The sequence below is a fragment of the Hyperoodon ampullatus genome (genome assembly GCF_949752795.1).
Source record: "Hyperoodon ampullatus genome assembly, chromosome: 2".
In the NCBI taxonomy this organism is placed as follows: Eukaryota; Metazoa; Chordata; class Mammalia; order Artiodactyla; family Ziphiidae; genus Hyperoodon; species Hyperoodon ampullatus.
In genome coordinates, this window is record NC_136915.1 from 197,226,119 (window position 1) to 197,252,481 (window position 26,363).

The 26,363-nt window shown below is 57.9% G+C and overlaps 1 protein-coding gene across 1 annotated transcript in view; it reads left to right on the top strand.

The window, feature by feature from the left end:
- Positions 1-7,563: 7,563 nt before the first annotated feature.
- PKP1 (plakophilin 1) overlaps positions 7,564-26,363 on the top strand; it is a 40,591-nt gene continuing 21,791 nt past the window's right edge. The window contains exons 1-2 of the mRNA XM_079697248.1: positions 7,564-7,941; positions 16,875-16,981. Coding sequence (XP_079553374.1) covers positions 7,740-7,941; positions 16,875-16,981 — 309 coding nt within the window. The 5' untranslated portion in view covers positions 7,564-7,739. The remainder of the gene's footprint in view (positions 7,942-16,874; positions 16,982-26,363) is intronic.

Here is a 26,363-nt window from a genome sequence, read left to right on the forward strand (position 1 = left end):
AGCGTGTGAGCTGGGCTGGGGGGCGTGGCCGTGATGGGGCTGAGTGCGGAGGGCGAGAGCAGCAGCCCCGCCAGGCAGACGGGCCACAAGTGACCCCCCGTGGCTCCCAGCTCAGGCCGGGTCAGTGGGAGATGACAGACCCTTTGGGAGCAGCCTGCAGCCCAGGGCCCCGCTGAGCACAGATGCCGAGGCGCCGGCCTGCTTGTCACTGGGGCTCCTGATAAGAAGGCACCCAGACGGGCAGTCCGGGCCGAGGCGAGAGGCGACGCAGACCGGGTTCTGCCTCCCGGCAGGGTCTCAGCCCAGCCCCAGGCCCAAGCATCTTGGCTCCCACCGGCGCCCATCCGTGGCCTTGCAGGCTGCGGCCTAGCAGCTCAGAGCAGAAACACTACCGGGGTGCCAGCTGCCCTGGGTGTGGCTGCCTATCTGCGGGCGCCAGCGGATGACGCATCCAATTATCAGGAAGCGGTGAGGGCTGCGGCTGGGGTTGGCGACTGTGAGACCCAGGGCAGTGCAGGGCCCGCCGGGGGCACGGGGGTGCTCACATCCCAGGCCTGCCAGCCCTGCACCTCCCACAGCAGTTCTGGGGCTGCAGCTCCACCTCACAAATGCCACGATTCTCCCAGCACAGGACCCCGCCCTCAGACTCCCCTCAGGCTTGTCACCCAGCCCCACTGTCCCCCAAAGGGAGCAGCGACCCGGCCCCCCGGGTGTGGGAGGCCTTTGTGAGGCTGGATCACCAGGCCCCTCTGCTCTCAGGGGCCTCTTTGGATGAAGCAAGGGGTTGACCAGATGGTCTCTGAGACGCCCTCGACCTCTGATGTTCTGAGGTCCCCGAGGTCAGAGTCACGCGGGGCGGGGCGGGGCAGGTGGAGTGGGGAGCAGAACCAGGGGAGGGAGGGTCTGGAGGGGAGCACAGGTGGACAGGAGGTGCTGCCGGAGGACGGAAGGACGCTCTGATTATCATTAAGCTCCTGCAGTATACCAGGCACCAGGCCAGACGTTTCATAAATAGTTTATACATATTTATGGTCACAAGAAGCCTGTGAGGTAGGTGTGACTAACCTCATGTTACAAAGGAGGAAGCTGAGGCACAGAGAGGTCAAGTGGCTTGTTCAAGGTCACACAGCTAGCAGTGGCCCCCAAAGCCCCTGTTGTTGTTTCCCAGCTGCCTCCTAGGGAGGCTCTGGAGTCTGCGCTCCAGCGGCTTCCGGTTCTGCATAGCCATGTGCCTCCCCGCCCCCGGCCCCCAATCCTGAGACTGGGGTTCCGCCCCAAGTCCTATCGCTGGTTTGCAAAACATCACTGCTGGCCAGGGGGCAGGGCAGCTGGAAAGGCAGGTGCTGGGTTTGCCAGCGTGGGGAGCACAGAACTGGAATTTTGGGTTGGCAGAGGCGCGGGGCCCAAGCAGATCTAGTGCTGACAGCAGCCAGATGGGCCGGGCTGGACCACAGCTGGGTTATTCATCACCTTCCCAGCCTCCCGGGCCGCCGCCCCACCCACCGCACCCAGGGAGACCAGAACTGCAGCTCTGAAAGGTTCTGAGCTTTGGGAGACGGAGCGCACACCCTGGCCTTGCCCCGTAGCCCCCCGGCCCAGCCGCCTAGGACTCACCCAGGCCCCCCCTGCTCTCCAGGCCTCGGCACCCAGTCTTCTGCTCGTCCTCCCTCCACTGCCGGCCCTGTCCCCTCATCCGGGCTGAGCACAGCAGGGGCGCATGAACGGGCACAGGCGCCCCTCTTGTCTCGGGCATGGGGGCCCCGGTCACGTGCTCTCATCGTCCAATCAAGGTCCTTGCGAAGGGCTTGGGGCGTGGCCCCTGCCGTTCCCAGCCCCTCCGTTCTCCGTACCCCCAGTGGGTGCCGGGAGCCTCTCTGCGGCCCCTCTGGACCCTCCGGGGAAAATGACCCTGGGCGACAGGGCTGCGGGCACCCACACCTAGGGTGGCGTGAGCTAACACCAGGAGTCAGGTCCAGGGTCTGTCCATTCCTATCCCGTTCCCCTGAGGGCAGCGAGGGTCCAGGATTCTGCGAGGGGTCAGCACAAAGTCCATCCATTCAGATCCTTGGGAAGATGACTTCCTAGATTGGTTTCTCCCAGGATGACCAGGCCAGGGCAGGCGGGGAGGGAATTCTGACTTCCTGATGTGGGTCTCCCTCAGGAAGTGTGAGTGCAGGCCCCTTGTGCTCCCTGGAGGCGTGGGGGGATGGGCTGGGGCCACGGGTGCAGCCCTGGGGTATCCCTGATAGCAGGTGGTGAGACAAAGGTGTAGAGAAATCAGTGCTTAGAAAGGCAAAGGCTCGACAAGGCTGCACTCAGCGTCCATTATCCCAGAGACCTGGCTCTGGAGCAAGAGGGTGGACTCGGTTGAACACAGTAAGCATTTATTGAGCACCCAGTGTGTACCAGTGGTGTGGACGGTGGGGAAGGAGAAACGAGTAGCACACAGCCCCTGCCTCAAGCTAAGAAGGTGACGGGGACTGTAACACAGGTAGGCACCTGCCACAAAGTGTCCCAGGAGAGGGCACTGAATTCATTCATTGTTGGGGAATTCCTCGGCAGGGAGAAACAGGATTGATGAGCTGAAGGGTGGCAGGAGGCAGGGGTGGAGGGTCTTGTGCCCCTCGTTTCAGGCCTCTCAGTGGTCTCTCAATCCTCTTAGAATAAGATTCAAACCCCGGACAGAGGTCTAGAGGGTCTGGCACGATCCTGTGCTGGTGGCCACTGTATTCACACATGGAAGCATCTGGAATGTGGCTGGTGTGTCTGAGGAGCTGAATTTTTTTACTTTTTAAAATTTATTTTAAAAAAATTTTAATTGAAGTATAGTTAATTTATAATGTGTTCCAGGTGTTCAGCAAAGTGATTCAGTTATACATATATCTATTCTTTTTCAGATTGTTTTTCCTTATAGGTTATCACAAGATACTGAGTAGAGTTCCCTGTGCTAGACAGTAGGTCCTCATTGTTTATCTCTTTTACGTATAGTGGCTTGTATCTGCTAATCCCACACTCCTGGTTTATCCTGCCCCCCTCCTTACTTCATTTAGCCGTAACCGGTTCGATCAGCACAGACACAGAGCATTGCCGCCATCACCCAGAGCTGCGCAGGACAGCGCACCCTGCCCACCTGTGTCCACCTGTGCGCACCTTCTCCTCCCCACACCGAGGCCACACTGGTCTGTGGGCCCCGAGGACGTGCCAGGCTCATGGCCTTTACCCCATGGTTCCCTCTGCCTGTGGCACCTTCCCCCTCTGCTGAGATGGGTAGCCTGCGCACCCCTCTCTGACCCCTCCCTGACCACCGCTCAGAGGGTGAGTGAGAGAGGACCCGGCCATCCATCACAGTTTTGTCCGTGGGGACTGGCCTGCCTCGTAGCCGTTTAGCACTCGGGACAGACTTACGTGACAGCCTGAGTGAGCCGCACACGGAGGAACGTATGTGCAAAGGCACAGGGGAGGCATCGGCGCCGGGCGAGTCGGCAGGGCTGGCAGGAAACAAAATGAGAAGGGAGGCTGCTGAGAGGTGGGGGAGGGGCAGCGGGGTCCCCCAGGGAAGGCGCTACAGCTCCTGAGTTGGGCTGCCACCGGGGATCCCACTAGCTGACCGGGGACTCAGCTGGAAGAGACCAGCCAGCCGGAAAGCCCAAAGCTACCCGGGACAGGGAGGGGGCAGGTGAGGAAGGACTGGGCTTCCCAAGGGGTCCACCCAGGAAGCTACCGCTTCCAGCTCCGTTTGGGGTTCAGGTAGAGGTGGCCACCTCACCTGAGGGGCTGGAAACAGCAAGGAGTAGCTTCAACCCTTAGAAGCAGCAGGAGCCCCAGAGGCATCCTCTCAGCCTCCACCTGAGCCAGTGCTCCTACCTGGCCCTGCCGTCCCTGCCTCCCTCACCTCTAGGAGGTGAGCTGGATAAAGGCAGGAACTTTGTCTCTTTCGGCCTCATGTCCTAGGACGGGCCCTGCCTCGTGGGAGATCCTCACGAAATACTCATCGAATGAATGAATCCATATTCCACTTCTCGGAGAGCCCTGAGTGTTGAGAGTGGAATCCGGGTCCCAGGCAGTCTGCAGGGCAGGCAGCAGCGGATAAGACCCCCATCCACACTCATCATCCCAATGTCTTTGAAGATGAAATTGACTCATCTTGTTTCCGAACCAAGTCAAAATTAACTTCTTCCAAGACGCTTTCCCTAGACCACCCCACACCCTCTAAACTCAAATCCACCCACACCCACTAGGGTGTTTTCACCATCTAAAGACATGCCATTCAGAGTGTGCTCATCTCCGGGGCCTCTGGGACCTCTGTTCCTCACTTGGGGACTGTGACCCTCTCCTCTGGCCTGTTTCAGGGGCAGGGCCCCTAAGGGGCGGGGCTTGGGCAGGCAGGAGAGAGAGGTGACAGGAAACGCTGTGGCCCAGACCAATCTTCCCAGCCAGAACAAACCTCCCTGTGGCCCCAGACCTGTGGCTTGAGTCACCTTCCTTTCTTTCTCCCAGGTCGGGGGTCAGACTTGGTTCTGATCCTGGCTGCACCGCTGACGTCATGTTTCTGAGTGTGTTTTCTCATCGGCAAAACAATACCTCCTGGGGGGTTACTGGGAGATAAAATAGTGCCTGCAGAGTGGACGAACTGTTGGTGCGGCCCTCCCTCCATCCATGTCCACATCCAGACTTTGCTTCACCTTGTTATTGGGGCAAGAGAGGCAAAGTCCAGAGACCTGATTCAAGATTCTCCTGCTCTAAAAGCCCCCATAACTGACAGCTGAATTATACAGTGCTTGGGCTACGGTGGACTTGGGGAGCTATCAAATCTACCTCCTTGGGCTTCCCTGGTGGCGCAGTGGTTGAGAGTCCGCCTTCCGATGCAGGGGACACGGGTTCGTGCCCCGGTCCGGGAAGATCCCACATGCCGCGGAGCGGCCGGGCCCGTGAGCCATGGCCGCTGAGCCTGCGCGTCCGGAGCCTGTGCTCCGCAACGGGAGAGGCCACAACAGTGGGAGGCCCGTGTACCACAAAAAAAAAAAAAAAAAAAAAAATCTACCTCCTTGCTTTACAGGCTTGGTGGGGAGGATGGAGGAGGGCACCTGTCCAGCCTCATGAATCGAGTTAGGGATAGAGCAGGAACTGGATCCCAGGTGGCCTGGCTTTCGTGCCTTGTGATGGAAACAGATGCTGTTCAAAGGTTGGTCCATGGAAGGCTTTTAGCCACTGCTCGTCACAGGGGAATCTCAAGGAGGTCGCCTGGCACCGTCACCGACTGCCCAGGTGCTGGATCCAGGCTGCCTGTGCTCGGCCCTGCCTCTGCCACTTACCAGCCTTGTGACCTTGTTGAGCCTGTTTCCTCATCTGAAAAAGAAAGATGGTGATGCTGGTACCCACCTCACAGGATGATCGTAAGCATTCAAATGAGATGGTCTGTGTAAAGGGCCCAGACTGTGTCTGATTTGTAGGAGCACAGCAAATACTGGCTGTGGCTATCAATAGATCAAAATGTTAATATCAAAATAATAGAGAAGCATCTAGAAAAACTTCATATCTGGAAACCATTTTAAAGATAATCAGTTTCAACCTCCAGGGGCTAAGTATGGCGTATTATAGCAATATGGGCTACTCCTGTCACCTCCTTCAGGGCCCTTCTACATCCTAAAGGTGGCAAACTTATCATTATTTAAAGATGTAATTAACATTTATTATGGCTAGCGTATTAGGCTATAGATGCGCCAAATGCGTGATTCAGTGGACTTGTGTTTTTATGTGCTGTCATGTATACTTTACAGGATGCTGGGGCCCTTCTGTCATCGGTGTGCACTGTACTTTAAGGCCCGTTTTACAGGACTTTTTAAAGGGAGGCCAGATAGTGTGGAGGGGAGAGCACTGGCCCTGGAGTCACCAGGCCCGACTGAAATGTAGGCTTTGCCACGTATTAACTGGTGACCACGGGCAAGCTACCTCCTCTTCAAGTCAGAAAACTGCAGAGGCTGGGCTGGATGATGTCCTAGACTCGGTCCAGCCCTGACAGACTATGGCTCAGAGCAGAATCTTACAATCTGAAGTGATAATCAAGGTCTACAGGGGTTGAGCTTTGGTATCCATGACATATTGTTGGTCACATCTCTGATTTATTTGACTCTAAGTTCTTAGGGACATAACCCTCAACTGTAAAACTATTTCTATTGAATCCACGATGTGCTTTACGATTTTCCTCTCTGCACGCGGCTCCCAGGAATGCATTACGGAGAACAGCTGCGCTCCTGCATATGACATCCACGTCTCAGGAAGAGAGCGAGTGACCATCACGTGGTCCCTGAGACCATCCCTGGGCTTCTCAACTCTACCTCACAGAATTCCCGACGAGCATAGATTCTGAGGGTCCCTTCCCCCGCAGAGCAGAAGGGCAAGCTGAAAGTGAAGGGTGTGAGCTGTGAGTGCCAACTGCAAAGGACAGCAGAGGTGATGGCTGGAGGAGCCCGGAACACAAAGAAGCTGACCGGACTGCACTGTCAGTTCAGCACTGGATGTCCAGCATGGGAACCCTGAGTTGTCAAGAAGTGCATAAATGTGCTCAGGGTCTTTTGCTAAAGGGGGAAAGGCAGGGGTGTGCTTCCCTTAGAAAGATTTCCATCAACATGGTTTAAAATATTCAGTTCCTGTTACACACCAGTTTCCCTGGCGCCGGCTACCTGGGGGCCTGAGGACAATGCTACAAGAATGAAGCATCAGTACACACGCCCCAGGGAGTATGGGAGAATGCACACAACGTCCTAGGATAATAAGTCCACAGCCGGATAGTTTTAAGGGGTAGGCTACCTTACGGTTTTTCAGTAAGGATCTGGGTAGGATTCAAATAAGACTTAATTTACCTTAAATTAGCTAGTCTTCATTTATTCATCCATTAAAACATATTTTTTATTGAGCCCCGAAGATGTACCAGGCACCCATTTTAGGGGCTAAGTCTGGAGTTTCAGAGACATCCACTGTTCACCTGGTGTTTCCCCTGGCGTGCCCATGCCCTGGGGGGCGGGTACTGCTTTGTGGTTCTGCATCTCAAGTCTCATCCTGGTGTGGGCTTCAGGTCCTCACCCCCTCCCTGCAGGTTGGAAGCTGTCTTGGAGCAGACCCTTTGGACCGGGCTGTGCTCCTTGCCGTCAACCTGGGAGCCCCCATCCCCAGGGCTGGTCTCCGCAGTGACCTCTGCACGGAGGCAGACGGGCATCTGGCTGTGCAGGGGGCCCAGTCGAGAAAGACTCCTTTTTCCTAGAGAGAAGTCTCCCTCAGTCCCGAGCTGAGCACGCACTCTATCCCTGAGCGCGCAGGACCGGGACAGAGGTCGGCTCCCCGGCGGAGGCCTCCCCTCGGCAGGTCGCGGGGAGAGGGAAGGGGGACAAAGGAAGAGAGAGCACGGTCCAGGCTCGGGCCTTGAAGCCCTGCCCCCAGAGCGCCCGGCCCGCAGCTCAGCGCCCCGGGCTCCGCTGGAGCGGCCGCGGCGGGGAGGGGGCGGCGCCGGGCGGGGCGGTATATCCAGTCCGGCGGAGGGCGGGCCCGCCAGTGCCTGGACCAGGACGCGCCGGGTGGAAGCGCCGGGAGCAGCAGCCGGGAGCCGTCCAGCGCGTGGCCGTCGCTCTGTGGGCACAGGGAGCCGCTGAGCACGAGAACAGCCCGCAGCCGCTGCCGCCCGCACGTCGCGCGCCCCGCACCTCGCACCTTGCCGCTCGCTCCCCGGGCCCGCGCCCCGCGCCGCCATGAACCACTCGCCGCTCAAGACCGCCCTGGCCTACGAATGCTTCCAGGACCAGGACAACTCGACGCTGGCTCTGCCGTCCGACCAGAAGATAAAGACCGGCACGTCGGGCCAGCAGCGCGTGCAGGAGCAGGTGATGATGACCGTCAAGCGGCAGAAGTCCAGGACTTCCCAGTCGTCCACCCTGAGCCACTCCAACCGAGGTAAAGGCCGGATGCGCGCGTGGCCGGGCGGCGGGGCGCGCGGGGCGCGCGCAGACCCCAGCAGCGCTCCCTCCCGCCGCCGGGTCCACTGAGCAGCCGCGGCCCGAGCCGCTCGGCGGCGCGCTCACGGTGTTGGGGGGTGGGGGCGCGGTGCGAGACGCAATCAGGGCCGTTCTCGGGGCCCAGGGCTTTCTGTTCCCCGGCCTGCTCCGGGGAACTGTCTCCGCGTCCTGTCTTACCCGGTCGCCCAGGGTCGTGCGCCTCCCTCACCCCGCCCCATCTTGCCCGGACTTAGCTGCGGGATCCCAGTGGCTGGGGGGGTCCGGGGGGAGGGCGGTGCGTGGCTGCCGGGCGGGCAGGGAGTCACGGAGACCCGAGTGGAGGCCCAGGAGGGGCGGGGGGCCGGGAAGGTGGCGCAGGGAGCGGACAAGCCCGTGTGACTGCGCAGCGTGGTAGCGGGAGCCTCGCACCTGGAAGAGGCGTGTGTGGTTTCAAGGTTGCCCCGGGCCAGTGCGGACCCTGGGGACTGAGGCCGGGAAGGGGTCCAGGATGCCCTCTTGCCCGTGGCTGAGAGAAACCCACTTTCCCACGGGATTCGCCCTGACCCACTCAGCTTGCCTAGAAACAAGTGTCTTAGGGGCAAGTAGGGAATTCGGTGGGCAAGGTTGGGAATCCCTCGACCCCGACCCACGGCTTGCTGGGCCCTCGTGGTGGGCACTTGTCCATCTAGGTGCCGACCTGGCCAGCCCTCTGCCCTCCACGGTAAGGTCCCCCACCTGGGGGCGGCCAGGAGAAAGGGGTAGGACCCCTGAAACGCAAGGAGGAAGGTATGATACCTGACAGGGCCCTTTGCGGAGGATTTTTAGACCAAACGCTTTCATACAAAGCATTCCCAGTGAGAATTACACACAAATCAGGGCACCTTCTATTTATTTATTTAAATGCTAATAAAGACGCTGCAGACTGCAAACCAGTACGGGCCATCCAAGATTTATTTATTGAAAAAAAAGAGATATATTGATCAAGTCAGGTGTTCATGAGAGAGCGGGGAGAATGGGGGTAGTAAAGAGGGGGGACAAAGGAGATGAATCCTCACCGATTCTCCCACACACGCGTGCGTATGCGCGCACACACACACACACACACACCAGCTCACGATTTCAACCTCTGTGCCCCCGCCCAAGTGGCCCCTGTGTAGAGCTGAGGGGGAGGAAATGGCTGGCGGAGGACTCCTCTGCACCCCAAACCCAAAGGTCTGTGCGGCTGTGCCCCTTACCCTGGCCTGGGGCCCCTCCTCCTCTCCTGCCAGACCCCCACTCAAGGTCACAGCCTCCAGAGCGCTTGCCCCCTTCCCTTTTGTTTGGTGCCTTGGTAGCTGCTTCCAGCCTTTTTTGGAAGTAGGTTTGGGAAACAAAGTGCCCCTCCTTTTGGCCACAGCCCAGTCACAGCTCAACCCAACCTCCTCTCTCCCTTGCTGAAGACTCACCTGTCCCCATCCCACTCCCGCTCCGTCCCTGGCCTGAGCTTGAGGCTCACAGCTCCAGAAGAGTCTCAGACCAGCCCCGGTGCCCCAGACACGCCCTCTAATTCCCCCCGATGGGGCGCTGGCTGAGCACTGTGCCCCTGGCCTCTCTCTTTGTGGGTGACATCCATCTCTCTTCTCTCCACTTCTCCATCCCAAGGTCCTCCGGGGGCGTCAGCAGGCAGGGGTGGACTCTGATGGCTAGTGTGTCCCTCTCTGAGAGCTGACCCTGTAAGCATGTCCCCTCTACCCTGGGCTCTGACCAGTTTCCGCAGCGGCACTGTAGCTGGGAGAGGCGGCACTGTAGCTGGGTGAGGCCGTCAGGCCACCTGCAGCTGGTGTTTCTGGTTTATCTGGCTTTGTCTCTTCGACAGCGCCGCCCAAGCGTCCCCCGGTTTGCTCTGTGACTGCCTCTCCCCGCTTTGGTCCCTCTTTGTCCTGTTGGTTTCACTCCATGTGTCTGGAGGGGTGATGGGCGGCTGTGAAAGGACCACGCCCCAGGCCATCCCCTTCGCCCCCTGGACAGACTCGAATTCTCTTTCAGTTGCCTGAGAGAGAAGAGCAGGTTTCTCTGGGGTCTTCGATTCTCCTGGCCCCCCGCCCTGAAGAAGGCCAGGTGTGCCCCACTGCCCGCAGAGGAGATGCCTCTCTCTGTAGCCCACGGAGTACAGTCAGGAATCAGCCACCCAAGATCCTGGCAGTAGGAGTGTCTTTTGTTTGGAGCCGGCCCGTAGGGCTGCCTTCCATCCTGTCAGGGAGGGGCCTTGAGCCGCTGAGGGCTGCGTGTGGGACCGCATGGGAGAAGCCTGGCATGAACACCCGTCTCTGCCGTGCCCTCCCCAAAACCCGGGCCCAGACACATGGCCCACCCTGTCAGGCAGTCCCCGGTTAGGGAGGGGTTCTCTGGGGCCTGGAGACCCTGCAGGAGGAGGCTGCTCGGGACCTGCCCACCCATCTTTTCCTGAATGGGGCCCCTGAGCATTGCTGCCCACGCTTCCCGAGGATCCCCATGGGCAACGGGTGTAAGACCACGTGGGAAGCGGGAGGAACCCGGGGACGTGGCTGCCCAGCCGGAGATCGGGGCTGGGAAACATGACCTCCTTGCGGCGGGCGGGGAGCCCCTGCGGGGTGGACCGTGGGGTGAGGGACTGGTGCACTGTCATCTGGCCCGAGAGGAGACACCGCCATATTCATGCCCCTTATACTCCGCTTGGAATCTCTTCCTAAAGCTGAACCCAAATCTCCTCTGATCCAAGTCTGAAGCCGCAGCTGCCACACACACACACACACACACACACAGCTCGGTGGAACCAGCTGCCGTCTGCACATCACTCCAAGGAGTCCTAACCCACGCGCTCTGCCCACTGCCCCGTGAGCCAGCGTCAGCCTTGGGCCCGAGGGTTCTGTCTCCACTCTTCTCAGAAGCACCATTTCCCACCTGTGATGGTCAGAGGTGGGGGTGGGGTGCGCTGGGCAGGTGTCCTGCTCCCCGGGGCCCTCCTGGGGGCAGGCTTGTGCCCAGGGGAGCCAAGACCCCATCTTAGGGCCCCGCTGGCCAGCTCCCTGGATTCGTGGGGGGCTGTGTCTCGGCGTGATCCTCCACCCAGGGAGGTTCTGCTGTCTCTACTCTCCTGGAAGGTGTCCTGCCCTGGCCGCAGGCTGGGCACAGGTGTCTCTTCTGGGCTTATTTCCTCGGGACCAAAGCTGAGACGGGAGGAAGTACGCGGTGTCTGTGCTCAGGCTGCCCCAGCAGGGAAGCATCTTAGCTAAACTTCAAGCGGACCAGTTCTAACTTCTTCACAATGCCTCCTCTGGGAGCTGAGGGCTTAGCCAGAATTTCCACCGGCCTGTTACAACACATGCAAAAATGCCGAGTATTCCGGGGTGTTCCCCCACCATCCTGCTCCTTTGCTAAGCTCATTGACAGAGATTAGAAAACAAATAAAACAAAAGAAATTCCTCTCCCCACACACGGAATTGTAAATATCAATAAGCCACTTGTTCCAGGTTTAAAACTCTGGGAGCTACTTCTGCGATAGGGTATGACCCCGTAGAAGTTATGTGATGTTTGAACAAAACTAAATGGAGGACTGGTTTCCATGGAAGGTAGCCTCATGTGAGGTTCTTTGTAGGCACACATCACACAGGCACGCACGTATGCACACGTATACCCACCACTGTGCACACACACACGTGTCCTCACGCACACACGCACGTGTCCACGCACACACGCACGTGTCCTCACACACACACACGTGTCCTCACGCACACACACGTGTCCTCACGCACACACACATTCACACACAGCCCGCCTCGCAGCCTGTGCAGCGGCAGGAGTCCAGCTGGTGTCAGGAGGCTTGAGTTCTCTCTGATTTGTTGCCAGCTGGTGTGTGATCTCGGGCAAGTGGCTGCCCCTCTCTGGGTCTGTGCAACCGTAAGAGGTGGGGTGAGATCATCTCCAGATATTTCACTGGAAGTAGATGTATAACTCACTGCCTCTGCAGACCGTTTCCCCAAACTGTCTGCAGCTGCAAAAAAGCTCCTCCCCTCAAGACAGGGCCCTCACAGCTTCCTTCCAGGAAGCATCAAATCACCAAAAAATATCCCCCAAAGCACTGTTCTTAAGCGTGGTTACACATCGGAATAGTCTGGGAATTTTAAAGAATGCAAGCGCCTGGGTCCGGCCCCCAGAGGTTCTGGTTCAGTTAGTATGGGGACAGCGTGGGCATGTGGACTTTTAAAGGCTCCCAGGCGATTCTGATATGCAGCAAAGTTCAAGAATCCTTGTTCTTGTCCTCACCCTCCCTCACACAGAGACCCACTGTGAGGACCACCCCCATCACAGGCACACACCTCTACACACACACACACAGGGATGGACATCTAGTGTGGCAGTTGCTGGTGACGATGTTTTACCCTGGACCCCCCTCGGGGGGCTGAGCCCAGGCCCCAGCATGCTCCTGCCCTCGGTCCAACACTTAGGCTTAGTGGTGGCCACACACAGGCCATGAGGAGGAGAAGCAGGATTCCAGCAGAGCTGGGGTTGAACACACCCCGGTGTGCTTTGGTGTTTCTGTTCTGTACATGTGCCCAGAAAAAGGCAGCGACTGCGCCCGCGTGTCAGGTGAGGTTGAGCTGAACTCCCCCCGTGCAGGCCAGGGCGGCGTGTCCACGAGCGCCCCGCCGGCCTGGGTGGAGGGCAGAACATCCCCTGCGATGTTCGAGGGGCAGGAGCTGGGCTGCGGGACAGTCCGGGGGCCCAGACGTCTCCGTGCCCTCTTCCGACAGTTCTTCTTATTGTCTAACTTAACTTCCTCTTGCTGTGGGCCTCGCCCTGCTGGGCGCCCTGGATGGGAGGGATTTAGGGGGTGAAGTAAAGGCGTTTCTGAGGCCGAGAGACGGTGCGCTTCCTTTCTGAAGCTTTTCGTGCTAAGGAACAGGTGTAAGTGCAGAAGCAGCTAGAAGAGGCAGGAGCCTTGTGAGAGGCAGGTTCTCAGACACCCCTTTCTGTGAGGGCCTGTGGCTAGCAGGGACGGGGGTGTGGGGAGAGGCATTTCGGGCAACCTCTGCCCCTGGGACAGCCCTTCGGCCAGGCTGGCCAGGGTCCCGAGGGCCTTCTCCAGGTGGAGTCTGGTCCTGGGTCGGGGTGGGTGGAGAAGGCCCCCAGCAGACACACACACAGAACGTACAGCACAGAGTGTGTCGAGCGGGTAGACCGAGTGCTGACACGGCTCCGAGGGAGAGTTCGGGCACCGGGGTGGGAGGTGGGAGGTGGGTCTTCTCCAGGAGGAGCTGGTTTTGTGCAGGGTTTGGGCTCCAAGGAGAGGCTTGGCTGAGAAGGAAAGCAGGAATGTTTCAGGCGTGGCGGGTGTGACCCATGGCAAGCTTGGGGGTGGAAGGATGAGTCATCCCTGCGAAGGTTCACCCGTCCCAGGGGGGAAGGAGTCCCGGGGGTCCTGACAAAGGGCTGCCCAGTGACACAAGGAGATTCAGGCCGCCGTGCAAGGCCGAAGGGAAGGGGCGCCGGGGTGCTGCCGTGGGCAGGGTGGGTTTTCTGAGATGGCTTGTCACCCGGAGCAGTGACCCTCAGTGAGGCTTGCAGCGAAGGGAGCGGCTGGCGATGCTGGTCCACAGGGAAGGCAGACCTTTGCTCTCTGACCCCGGGCTTCTGTGGGAGGGCAGATGCCTCGAGGCAGACACACAGTTGGGCCACACGGACAGGCCCATGGGCCCTTCCAGCGACGACAGCGGGTGCAGTGCTCCCCGGGAGGTGGGGTGACTGTGGGGCAAGCTGGTGCTGGGACCTCCCTCCCTTCCCACCCCTGGACCAAGAATCCTCCCTGAGAGTATAGCCTTGGGCGTTCTGGCTCCAGTGTCTCCCCGGTTCACCTACCCTCGAGGGACCTCTTTGGATGGGAGGGGGACCTGGTTGAGTGGAGGCAAGGACCCCAGTCCCCTGCTGCGGTTATGGGGACACTGAGCCTCAAGGCACCAGAGCTGGGCAGGGGGACCGTACCTCACCGTACCCTGCACTGAGAGGACAAGCAGCCTGGGGCACGGGGACCAGGTGGGGGTCATCAGGAAAGGCTTCCTAGAAGTGACATCCAGAGAGGTCAAGGGGCCAGTGGAGAAGTGCAGGCCGTCAGAGCTGTCCCATCACTCTCAGTGAGAAGCTCCATGTTCTTCCTCCTGAACTTGACTTTCAGAGGGTGATACTTCCCAACCAGAGACCCCCCAGGGTCAGGAGAGGGAGCACTCGCTTCTGCTGTGGGAGCAACAGTCTCACAAATGATGTGCCTCCCGCCTGCACCCCTTCGGGTATCTGGCACACTGCAAGGTGTGACTGCAAGTGTGTAAGGTCTCTGGACTCCCCACCCTTGAAACCTCGGCCCAAGGGCAGCTACCTCCTGCCAGAGAAGCAGTGCTGGCTGGTGTGATGGCAGCCACGTTCTCACAAGGAGGCCAAGCCAAGCAGCTCACGGTGGGAGTCAGGTAGTTTGACCCCCAGTTGCAGGTGGTCTTGGGGAGATGCCTTCAGGAGTTGCCTGGAAGGGCCTGGAGGCCTTGGCCCAACCAGAAGTGAGAGTTACAACCCACACCTGTCATCACCACAGTCCCCCCTGGGTCACAGGGACTGGCCTTGGGATGATAGGGTACTCCAGAGGTCATCTGCCTCCACGGCAGAGAACTCCCCACCTGTCACACAGAGGAGAATGAGAGGGAGGCGGGCAGGTGCAGGGTGTCGGGGAGGACATGCTTCACCTGATGACCAAGAGGGCGAGTGACATCACTGCTGACAGACTCCTTCCCGAGCAGGGCGGAGGCTCCGTGGGAGCCTGCCCTCCACGGAGCCTCCTGGGGACGCCTCTCCCAGAACTCTGTGTCTGTCACCACCCCAGATTTTCCATCCAAAGCAGCTAGCTGACCCATGCTTGCCCTTGAGTGAGAAATCCCTGCCCAAGTGAACCCTGCCCTGCCCTGCCCTGGAAGGGATGTCAGGAGTGGGCTGGACAGAGGGGAGAAGGATGGGACGCTGGCTGTCGGCCACCGGGGTTCCTGGCTGCGGCCCCTTTTCTCGGTGAGAGAGAGTTCTGGGGGTCCACGCCCATGAGGTTGCCTCCAGACCCTCCTGACGAAGGCAGCTTTTCCAGAGCTTCTGGAGAAAGGAAGAGGCACGAGCTGCCTGCATACAGCAGGGAGCTTGGAGTAATTCAGAGCCTCAGGGGCGTCCCTTCTGGAGCCAGGCCTGGGCCTGGGGCTTTCTGGGGTGGGGACACCTCTGGGGGACCCTGAGCCGGGCAGCAAAGGAGGTGGTGATGTAGCCTTTGATGCCCAGACTTCCTCCTTGCTGAGCCCTGTTTCTAGAGAAGAGAGGTCAGGCTTCTCTGAATGGCGTCAGGCACAAGTCACTATAATCACACAACCACGCGACCTTGAGGTACAGAGAGGCCACACCCCTCTTTCTATAGAAGAGGAAGCCGAGGCCCAGAGAAGGCAAGTGCCTTGCCCAAATGCCAGAGCCAGGACCAATTCCAGCACCACTAGGCGCCCAGGGCAGGGGGTCTCTGCCACAGCCGGCAGCCCCCGTGGCCAGTTGATCCTCCATGATGGGGGGCATGGAGAATCAGGGGCACTGCCCCTCCTGTGGGCTGTTGGGGGTCACCTGGCTCTGGACAGAGGAGGTGGCACCAGGCAGGGACATCGGCCACATCCCAAAGCTGCCCCTCTGCTGTGTCTTCTCCCCCAGCTCAGACGCTCCAGCGCCCACCCCCAAAGGCTTGGGAATCTGAGGGGGCACAGCCGATGGGGAGGGGTGAATTGAGCCAGGTGGGATCCCGGCCGGACCCTTCCCCTGATGCTGGGGTCAACCCTCTCTCCCTGGATCGACTTTCCCCAGGGGCCATCGCTTAGTAAGAGTGTAGGACCACCCTTGCTCCGGATGCCCAGGCCATGGGGCCATGGTTCCTAGTCTAGGAAATGGGGCACCAGGCAGGATGTGACCTGGGGTACGGACAGCAGGACAGCCTCTTGGGCGGGGCCCGGTTGCACGTTTTGAACTTGGGTTTACAGACGGTTGCAATTCAGTGTCTGTGGCTGAGGAAGGAAGGCAGCCTCGGCACGGGACACGGTGTGAGCAAAGCCCCGGGCAGGTCACTGTCAGCCACGCTTCAAGGGCAGCAGGACAGCAGGCAGAACTGGGCTGTCCTTTCGGGTTCCCCAGCCATCCGGTGAATGAGCCTAGCGTCCAGGCTGCCTTCTGAAATCCAAAGCCACTTTACCCTTAATAATTGTAATGACACTGTGTCCTCCCCGGAGCCTGTCATCTGTGGGCCCCCAAGCACTCGGAGAACAGTTAATTAATCCTCACCGGGCCTTTGAGGTTGGTGGCCGCTCCCCCTGTAGCAGCTGGGGCACCTGGGAGATGCAGGAGGGGGCGGAAAGCTGGGCTCGGGGACCAGAGTCCCGCGTGGCGTTGGCCCCGGACCCTCCGGAGCTGCCCTGCGGCCCTGAGGCTCTGGAGCTGCATGTGGAGCTCCGGGCTGTCGTCCATGAGTGGGAAGGCTGTCCTTGTGGCACTCGGAGTTGTGATTCCCTGGACCGGGCCGACGGGGGCCTGAGGCCCTCCAGGCCAACTCGTGACCTGTAGGTGTCAGCCCACCCCCGGCCACAGGGGTAGACCCCCAGGAAGGGGTCGGCCGAGGCCCTCGGAGCTGACCCTGCAGCCATCTGGCTGTGGAGGGGCGGGTGGAGAGAGGGGGAAGATGAGCAGAAGGCCGGTTCCCCGTCCTCCTCCTCCAAGGCCTCAGCCCTGGTCTCCTCCGAGGGCCGCAGGGCACCAGATGCAGAGGGGACGCCGTGGGCAGGAGGGCTGTGGGGAGCGAATGGCCTAACCGCTGCCCTTGTCCTAAAGGTTCCATGTATGATGGCCTGGCCGACAATTACAACAGCTGCGGGACCACCGGCCGGACCAGCTACTACGCGAAGTTCCTGGCGGGGAACGGCTCGTGGGGCTATCCGGTAAGGAGCTGCTTCCCGCAGGGTGTGGGTTCAGGCTTTGTGGAGGAGAAGGTGTGTCCTGGTTGCCGAGACAGTGATGCGGGGTGGGAAGGGTCCCCGAGGGGAGGCCCCCCAGCTCTGACCGGGTCCGTTTGCTTGGCCATCATTTCACACGTGGCTCTTACTGCAGCCTCCTGTCTGACTGGATATTTCTGAATGTCTCAGATGAGAACATTTTAGAAAAAGCATAAAGAAAACATCATATTTTTAAAAAAGCCCATTTCCCAATATATCTGATTTGATCATAGATTTGAAAGAAGTTTGAATTCCTATGGTCCAGTCATGTATAGATTAGATGTTTCTAGAAAAATCCCGAAGGGACCCTCTCCTCAGTATGTGCTGATGACCAAGGATGTGTGCCCAGCGGGGAATGTGGCTTGAGTTTGTAAGCTGGACAAACCCACGTTCAGATTCTAGCTGTGTTACAGCTGAGCACGTGACCTTGGGCGAGATTCTTCTACCTCTGGGTCTCAGTTCCCCTACATGTAAAATGGATATAACAAAGTCTACCTCTGGGGATTGTTGTCAGGACTAAACGAAATAATGTGCATTAAAAAAAACCCTGATTGGGCTTCCCTGGTGGCGCAGTGGTTGAGAGTCCGCCTGCCGATGTAGGAGACACGGGTTCGTGCCCCGGTCCGGGAAGATCCCACATGCCGCGGAGCAGCTGGGCCCGTGAGCCATGGCCGCTGAGCCTGCGCGCACGGAGCCTGTGCTCCGCAACGGGAGAGGCCGCAACAGTGAGAGGCCCGCGTACCGCAAAAAAAAGAAAAAGAAAAAAACCTTATTATAATCATTCTTAAGAATTTTTTTAAAAAATTAGCATGAGAAGAGATTATCCTAGATCCTTTAATCCTGGCCCTGTCACTGTGTTTCTGTGTGATCTCATCCCGCCATGCCCATCCACCCATTACTGAACAAATATCTCTTTAGCCCTAACTCTCCACCAAGCCCCAAGGCAGGTGCCCTGGTTCAGCCACACAAGCCCACGCAGGAGTTTTCTTCTCCTCCACAATCGGGGTGTTGGGCTAGGTGACACCCAGGTTTTCTCCCAGTCTGCAAATTCTGTGACTTTCCTTTAGTTTTGCTAATTTCAACATTAGCCTGTATTGTTCTGGAAATTCTTCTGTGAGGCCCTTCAGGCCTGTGCAGCTGGGGATAAAGACTGCTTCTCCATGGGACTCTGGGCTCCGTCTGCTTGGGCCTCAGGTTTTAGCAGCTTTTGCTTTGAGTCCACATTGTTCACAGATGTCGGGGTCCCGGGCAAGAGAGAGGTGGGAGGTTTATGAGTTAGGTGTTCTTTGTCATCCGCTTGATTCCTTCCTACCTGCGTTCTTACTGGGGCTGATTTGGGAGGATTTGTCTCTCTTGCATGCTACAGGTTTAACTAGGTTTGCTGTGAATTTATTTCCCTCCCTTTTTCCTGATTCTTGATGTCAATTGATACCCTCAGTGCTGATAACTGATAAATACAGTTGACTGAGCCCAGTAGGCTGGTAGACCAGACATAGATGTGAGTAAAGGGCTTTGACAGAAAGACTGATGACCAGGCAGAATCTGAGAAGATGACTTCGTAATGCCGTGAAAAGGATTAGGAGAGACCCAAGGAGGGCAGGTCCCAGGACGGGACCAGCAGTCAGATGAGTAATCATGCTGACCGTGCAGATGTTATGTGTCTTTACAATGTTGCGTTGCCCAATCAGAATTTGGCGCTTGGGTTCCCGCCCTGGGCCTGCTGCTCTCTGGCTCTGTGACTTTAGATCAAGCTCTGATTTCTCTGGGTATCAGTGTTCTCATCTGCGCGTGCTTCACCTCCACTCAGGGGTTGACGTGTTAAATTAACCGGGACGTGTCATCAGATGGGCATTGAGGGGTTATTACATGTGGAGATGTGTAACCAGGACCTGCAGGGAACTCGTTCTGAGGGCCTTCTTGGGAGAACCTGTGTGCAGCTGGGTTGAGCACTGCTTCTGGTCCATTAACTCGATCCTCACCAGCTCCCAGCTGCCCTTACGCCCTCCCTGTGACTGTTTTCTGACGCCCGGTGAGAATTCCTTCCTTTCCCGAACCCCAAGGCCCAGCCCTCCTCGCTCCTTCTCTCTGCCGGCCGGATTTCAGAGTGACTCAGTCAGGAGCTGCCTGGGCGCGTCCCAGCTCGCTTAGCTCAGGAGGGGCGGTGGGACACGGGGATTTGGTGGAGGGAGGGGGATGGGTGGGAGGATTGATGCTGGAGCCGAGCACGTCAGCCATGATGGCAGAACCGCTAGTCAGGACTTAGGGGACGGGGGGCAGGGGGCGAGGCAATAGAGGTGCCATGGGATTTTCCCAGGGATGGCACAGCTGAGCCAGGGGAGTCCAGTGCCCCCGCTCCCAAGAAACCAGCGCAGAGGGCAGGGGGAGGGAACAGGACACGCGGACCCTCCTCAAAGGAGCCTCCGTCCGCCCTGGGAGGACCGCAGACAAATCGAACGCAGGTGTCGGTTGCGAAGCTGGAGGACTCCAGCTGTGCTGCCGTTGCCGGAAGTGTTTCTGGAACCTCTAAAAAAATTTTTTTTATAAAATATAATTGTTGTTAGTGCCACTTTAGGGGCCATCTAAGAAAACCAGCCCCATTTCTGTGTTGTCAGGACCTGTGTTTGAGCAGAAATGATATTAAGCCCTCTGAGAGCCTCACTCCTCGGATTTGTCTTCAGTTTCAAATATCAAATCAACTTCAAGTCACAAAGATTGGTCACCACTGACTGTATATTTTATTTAAATAGGCAAAGGATCTGTGGGCACTTCCACAAAGAAAGTTCTAAAAATGTCTAAAAAGCAGTGGTGTCACCTTATGATTTTACCTTATATTCTATTTCAGCAATAGTCTTCTAATTTAAAGAAGCAGATGAGATATATCTCATCATGCTCTCTATAGTCTATGATCACTTATATCACAAGATAAGAAAATTGAATACAGACGGTCTTGTAATAGAATGAAACAAAGTTAGTCTGACACACAAAAAGCATCAAGGGGCTTAAGGAAGAGAAGAACCGGTCCCGAGAAAGTCGTTGGCCAGTCGTTCTCTGTTCTCTTCTGGCCGCTCCAGCCTCCTGGTCCTCGGAGACCTTACCTGCTTGTCAGCATCCCTGGAGCCCAGAGGCCCAGGGAGGAGCCCGGGAGCTGGGGCCAAGGGTGGGGCACGTCCAGCCCCGTTTCTCAGATGAGCAGACTCAGCTCTTCTGTCCCAGGTCTCAGAACCAGACTCGGGGACTATTAGAGACCAACAAGGTTGGCATTTCATAGTTGAGGACACTCAGGCCCAGCAAGGACGGGTCACACGGCTGGTTAATGGGAGAGCAGACGAGACCCCTGGCCTCCTAACTCCTGACCTGATGGAGTTTCCTTTCATCGCTCCAGACACGTGCGCTCTTTTGTGGGTCATTTTATGGGATGTTTTCTGGTGTTTTTTTTTTTTTTTTTTCAGTCTCAATATTTTAACACGATAGCATGTTCTGAGGGCTTGGAACAGATGCATGAGTCCAGATCCCTTCACTTCCTCCCTTCCGTCCCCCAGCCAAGCCTCCTCTTTCCTTGATGAGTCAGCCTCACACAAGAGATGCGGGGCAGGGGCTCCTTTTTCCTTCCTAGACTCAAGCTGGAGCCACTCAGCTGTGGGGGTCAGGGTGGGCTACCAAGTAAAACATAAAGAAATGCAATATTTGCGACATACTGATCCTACAATGTTATTTGCTGTTTACCTGATATTCAAATGTAACTGGGTGTCCTGCCTTTTTATTTGCTGGATCTGGCGTTCCCCAGGTCAGGCTGTATTTCCACTCATTCCCTGTAATAAAAACAAGACTCCCTAAGTGCCCCTCTCCTAGGTTGGGGACCCAGGCAGGATTACTTTAGGGGAGCAAAGGGAGGCTGACGGCCCCCCTGAGGTCCTTGTACGGGGCACTTTGACCACGTCCCCTGGGTCGGCTGACAGCAGGTTGAGGGAGGAGGGGGCAGGGAGCACGGAAGGCACAGCCCTTCCGTTCCAAAGCTGAACATGGGCTTCTGTCACGTGGGTTTGTCCTGGATGAAGTTGCGGCAGGTGGACATTTCAGCTTCCAGGGAAAGTTCTGGATTAAGAGGAGGGTCTCCTTTTCTACCGCCTCCAGCCCCGAATGGTTTTCCTATTTACAAATCGAGAAGCACATCTAGAGCGCTTACGTCCCTCTGGGCGTCACATGGAGTGAAATGTGCTCTGGTTATGGACGGGCCTAGAGCGTCCTGCCGGGAGCCGATCCCATGCGTGCAGCAGCTGCCAGGCTGTCTGGGCCAGGGTATCCCGTGGGGGCATCGTGCTGAATCCCTTCGCCGTGCTCAGTTACACCAGCCCAGCGCTCGGGGCGGGTGCAGGCCAAGACTCCCCAGGAGAATGGCCAGAGGAAATTCTGCCTTCATCCTGGTCACTGACCCCATTTCTCTACTTTAATCCAGGGTTAAGGGAATTCCCTTGTGGTCCAGTGGTTAGGACTCTGAGGTGCCACTGCAGGGGGCACGGATTCAATCCCTAGTCGGGGAACTGAGATCCCTCATGCCACACGGGGAAGCCAAAAAAAAAAATTACTAAAAAAAAAATCCAGGATTCGCTAGCAAATCTTCCTCCCAGCCTCTTCTCAGCCGTACTTGCTTAACTGATGTGTCAGTATTTGATGATCCCATCACGACAGGGTCTCCTGGACCACGTGCTGGGGACCCTCTCCCTGAGGGGGACTGGTCCTGCCCACCCCAGACCCAGAGACACCTGGGTGGCCCTCTTCTGTAGATGAGAGGGCTGAGGCTGTGCACAGCTCCGTGGGGCATGGGAACCCAGGCTCTGGTGAGCCACGTGTGTGCAGGGTCTGCAGGCGGCAGGGCCCAAGGCCGAGGGGCTGCCGGAGAGAAAACATCAGGACTCTAGCCCTTGAAGCAGAGAAAGGTCCCAATAAACACAGACCCCTCCCATGGCAGGTGGTGTGGAGGGACCAGCCCTGGGCCCTCAGCTGGCTGGATGACCCTCAGCAAATTCTTAACCTCAGCTGCTTGCCCATCTCTGAAATAGGTGAGAATTCCTATCTCGTAGGGCAGTCGGGGCTGCAGACAGGACACACCCGATCGGGTAGGAGGCCTGGATTCTGGTCTCAGCTTGGCAGCTGCAAGCGGAGGGGAAGGACCTGGGGGGTCTTCACCTCCTGAGACCTTTTCTCATCCACGGAGCAAGGCTGTTGGACTAGACCCAGCCAAGGACTCCTTCAGCCCCGACTTTTCAGGGTGCTGTGCGGCTCGAGAGCTTCCTCTGGACGGCGGCGGGACCCACAGCCTGGGGCTCACGGCGGTCTCCGGGGCCTGCAGGTGGGTGAGGGCTTCCGCATGACCCCCCGCTTTCATCTGGGCACCTCCAGGCCCCGGGGAAACGGCCGGTAATTAGCCCTTGCAGCAGGATGGAGAGCTGGGAGGCCCTCATTGCCTTCAGCTTTACAGAGGGGAGGCGGGCCGCCCAGCCTCCTGCCCTGTTCCCCTCTCTCAGCTGGGTTCTCTGGCGGTGCCTGCCGGGCCTGGTCTGTTTGGAAAGTCTGGGGAGAGAAGGCTGGAGGGGACGCGAGCTCCTGCCCCGCGAGGAGGGAGTGATCGTCGTGCCTGCCAGCCCGGCGTCCCGCTGCCAGCAGTGACTCACCTCCACCCAGCCCCGCGGCCCCCAGGCTCTCGCCCAACGAGGATGCTGCTGCCGAGGGACAGAATTTGTCCGAGAGAGGAGGAGGCGAGGGAGTGGGGGCCGCGGGCCGGCTCCCCGCCCCCCTCCCGGGCTCCCTCCCTGTAGGAGCAGCGCCCGGCTGGGCATCACTGAGGCTGCACACATCCCCTCTGTTCAAACTCATACGCCCACGTCGGGGTGTCTCTTGGAGTGGCCATGTGTATGGGGTAGCCCTGCTTTCTGTGCCGGACGATCCTGCTGCCCCCGGGCCGGAGCCTCCTTCTGGGCTGCTTTTCACCGAGGGCTGACTCTAGCCTCTCGGAGAGGCTGCTCTTCCTGGCTCAGATTTGGGGGGACAGGGACTCTTTAGAGGCCAGGGGTGAGGTGGAGGGAAGGCCACTGGCCTGGGCGTGGGGCTCCCCAGCACTGCCCAGCGACCGCTGCTGGCCCCCCATCCCTGCCGGGCCCCAGGTGCACCATCAGACTGGCTCCTCGGCCCTGACGTCCTGTGTTGTGTGTCCTCCCTGGGGGGAGAGAAGTCGGCACCGCGCCTGTGAAGGGAGAGGACCCGGCCCGCAGATCAATGCAAGCGGAGTCCCAGGACGGGCTGCAGGCAGGGAGCTGGGACCGTAGCCCCCGGGCCGTCCTTTGTGAGTGCTCACAAGGCACAGGCATCGCTCCGACAAGGGCAGCTCCAGAGGCCAGGCCCAGGAGAAGGCAGTCACCTGTCACTGTCCCAGTTGGTGGACCCTTGTGGGGGAGGGAGGCAGGCACTTGGTCGCAATGTCCAGAGAGACGTGTCCGTGCAGGGGACTCAGTGTGACCACTGTGTGGTTGGTGGGTGGGAGCATTGGGCTTTGCCAGCCCTGGACAGTCTGCAGGGGCCCCTCCCAGATGGGCTCGGGAAGGAGTTCCCCCTCCTCTGAGGGAGGACCGAGCCTGGTTTTACGTCTTTCTTTGGCTTTAATCCACCTGTCACTTCCGGTCAGCGTCTTTCCCCAAGAAGGAGGCTCCCCCGTGATCTGCCTTTGTTCTCACCTTCCTTCTCATACACATGTCACAGTAGAGCCGCTGAAACTTTAGAGGGAAGATTTGAAGAATCAAGGGCAATTGCAAACTTCTTTATTTCGCTCCAGAAGAAAATTAGTGAGTTTTAGTTTTGCCTTTTTTTTTTTTTTTAAACTCCTGACAAGAACTAATCATCTGAGCCAACAAGACTTTAAAGCCCTAACACTCTAGTTAAAAACAACTAACAGGGGACTTCCCTGGTGGCGCAGTGGTTAAGAATCCGCCTGCCAATGCAGGGGACATGGGTTCGAGCCCTGGTCCAGAAAGATCCCACATGCCGTGGAGCAACTAAGCCCGTGCGCCGCAACTGCTGAGCCTGCACTCTAGAGCCCGCGAGCCGCAACTACTGAGCCTACGAGGCGCAAGTACTGAAGCCCGCATGCCTAGAGCCCGTGCTCCGCAACGAGAAGCCACGGCAATGAGAAGCACGTGCACCGCAGTGAAGCGTAGCCCCCGCTCGCCGCAACTAGAGAAAGCCTGCGCGCAGCAACAAAGACCCAACTCAGCCAAAAATAAAGAAAGAAATTTATTTAAAAGGAAACAACAACAACTAACAGACGAGACACCAGCGTGAGAGAGGGTGTGATGAAACGCAGGGGTTTGCAGCATGAGCTCCTTAACCCTCTCCGGGCCTCAGTCTCCTGGTCTGTCATCGGCGGGTGGGACCAGGTGACCACCCAGCCTTCTTCCCTAGCACCAGCCCTGGTCCCCAGGGTCCTGGAGGTTTGGGGACGGAGCCCTGGGGTGCTGGGTTAGCAGGCAAGTGCCGGCTTTGCCAGGACCACCACCTTCATGTTTGGGGGGCTGTCGGTGGGAGGAAGTCCAATCCTCAGAATCCCTTGAATTATGGAGCCGTTTGAACGTATACAAGGTAATCCTGTTTCCACTTCCCGACCTGATCCTTCCACCTTTGTGAGATCTGGACGGATGAACTGGTTCCTGTTATTCCGATTTTATCAACAGGGAAGTCAGGCTACGGAGAAGTGCGGGGGCTTGCCCGGGAGGTCCCTCACCGGTAGAGGGCAGAAGTGGGTCCAGAGCCCAGTCAGCTCCGCGTGGGCTGTCGGGGGACACGAGGAGGAGGAGGAAGGGTCAGGACCTTGTCTCCTGCCCGGCGGGCGAGCGGCAAGGGCTCCAGAGCCCGGAGGGAGGAGGGGCCCTGAAGGAGGCCGCCAAAACAAAGCCCTGGGCAGGTCCTCCAGTGCCTCTGTTTTGATTGCAGCTGCCTTTTGTCACCGGGCTCCGCTGACAAATGCAGCAGCCTTTCCCATAGGTGGATGAGGACCTCACCCCTCCCTAGGGTGGGGCTCAGCCGCCCCCCCTAGGGCCCCGCCCTGGCATGCCACTACCAAGGACTTCCAGCCACAGGAGAGCAAACTTAGCTGAAAATGAAAATCCAGTGGGGCGGGGGTGGGGGAGAAGGTGGACACAGCTGGGGAGGGACGCAGCTTTGGGGGCTCTAGCAGGGGGCACCCCGCGCACACACCTGCACAAGGGCGTGGCCCGGAGTGGGGTGAAGACAGCCTCCTGGGTGTGTTCCGAAGCTCTGAGCTAAGCTGGGGAGAAGGGCGAGTGTGACTCCAGCGGGGCTGAAACGACACTGAAAGTCAGAAGCCTTACAAGGCTGGCTCTAGTTGGGGAAACGGAGAAGCTCAGAGAGGTGAGGTGACTGCCCAAGGCTGCACAGCCACTCAGGGAAGAACCAGGACTAGAACCCGACCTCTGGTACCCCTGCCCAGTGATCCTGGTCACACTGTCACAGGAAGGGACCCTGGCCACTGTAGGCAACAGAGTTTCATCTGATCTCTGCTGTCAGAGGTTTTACAAAATCATCACACCAACTATTATTTACTCATTTTTAATGAACTACCTTTTAAATTTCAGTGCATTCATTTTGAGAAGAAACTTTGTATCAGTAACTTGAGAGAAAAACAAAAGTATCCTTTGCCATAAAAGAAGGCTTACCATAATTTAGAATCAATAATAATAAATAGAATGAAAACAAATCATTGTTTAATTCCAAATGGGTACGGCTTTTTTTCTTTCTGCTCAGAAAGGGAGGTTGGCAGATGTTCAAGACACATCCTGGCACCAACCTGGACCTTCTCCTCACGGTAATCAAAGTGAAAGAGAAGGAATTTTCTGTGAGCCTCAGCGCTACTTACTGGCTGTGCCCTTAAATGCCCTAAAGTCACCTCACGACTGCCGATGGAGCCTGGCCCACACTTGGGGGGGTTCTGGGTCATAAGCTCATCATGCAGGGTAATTTTCCCACAGCTGGTCCAGCGGGTCAGGTAGAGCTGAGGGCCAAGGAGAAGGGTGACCAGGTGGCGCCCCCTCGCCTCATCGGTGACTGCCGTGTGCCCAGCTCAAGGCCTTTTTGAATGGAGCATTTAGATATTTTCTTTTCTTTTTCTTTTTTTTAATATTTATTTATTTAGGCCACGCCAGGTCTTAGTGGTGGCATGCGGGATCTTCGTTGTGGCATGTTTCTTGTTTTTTTTTTTTTTAGTTGTGGCATGCAAACTCTTACGTGAAGCATACATGTGGGATCTAGTTCCCCAACCAGGGAT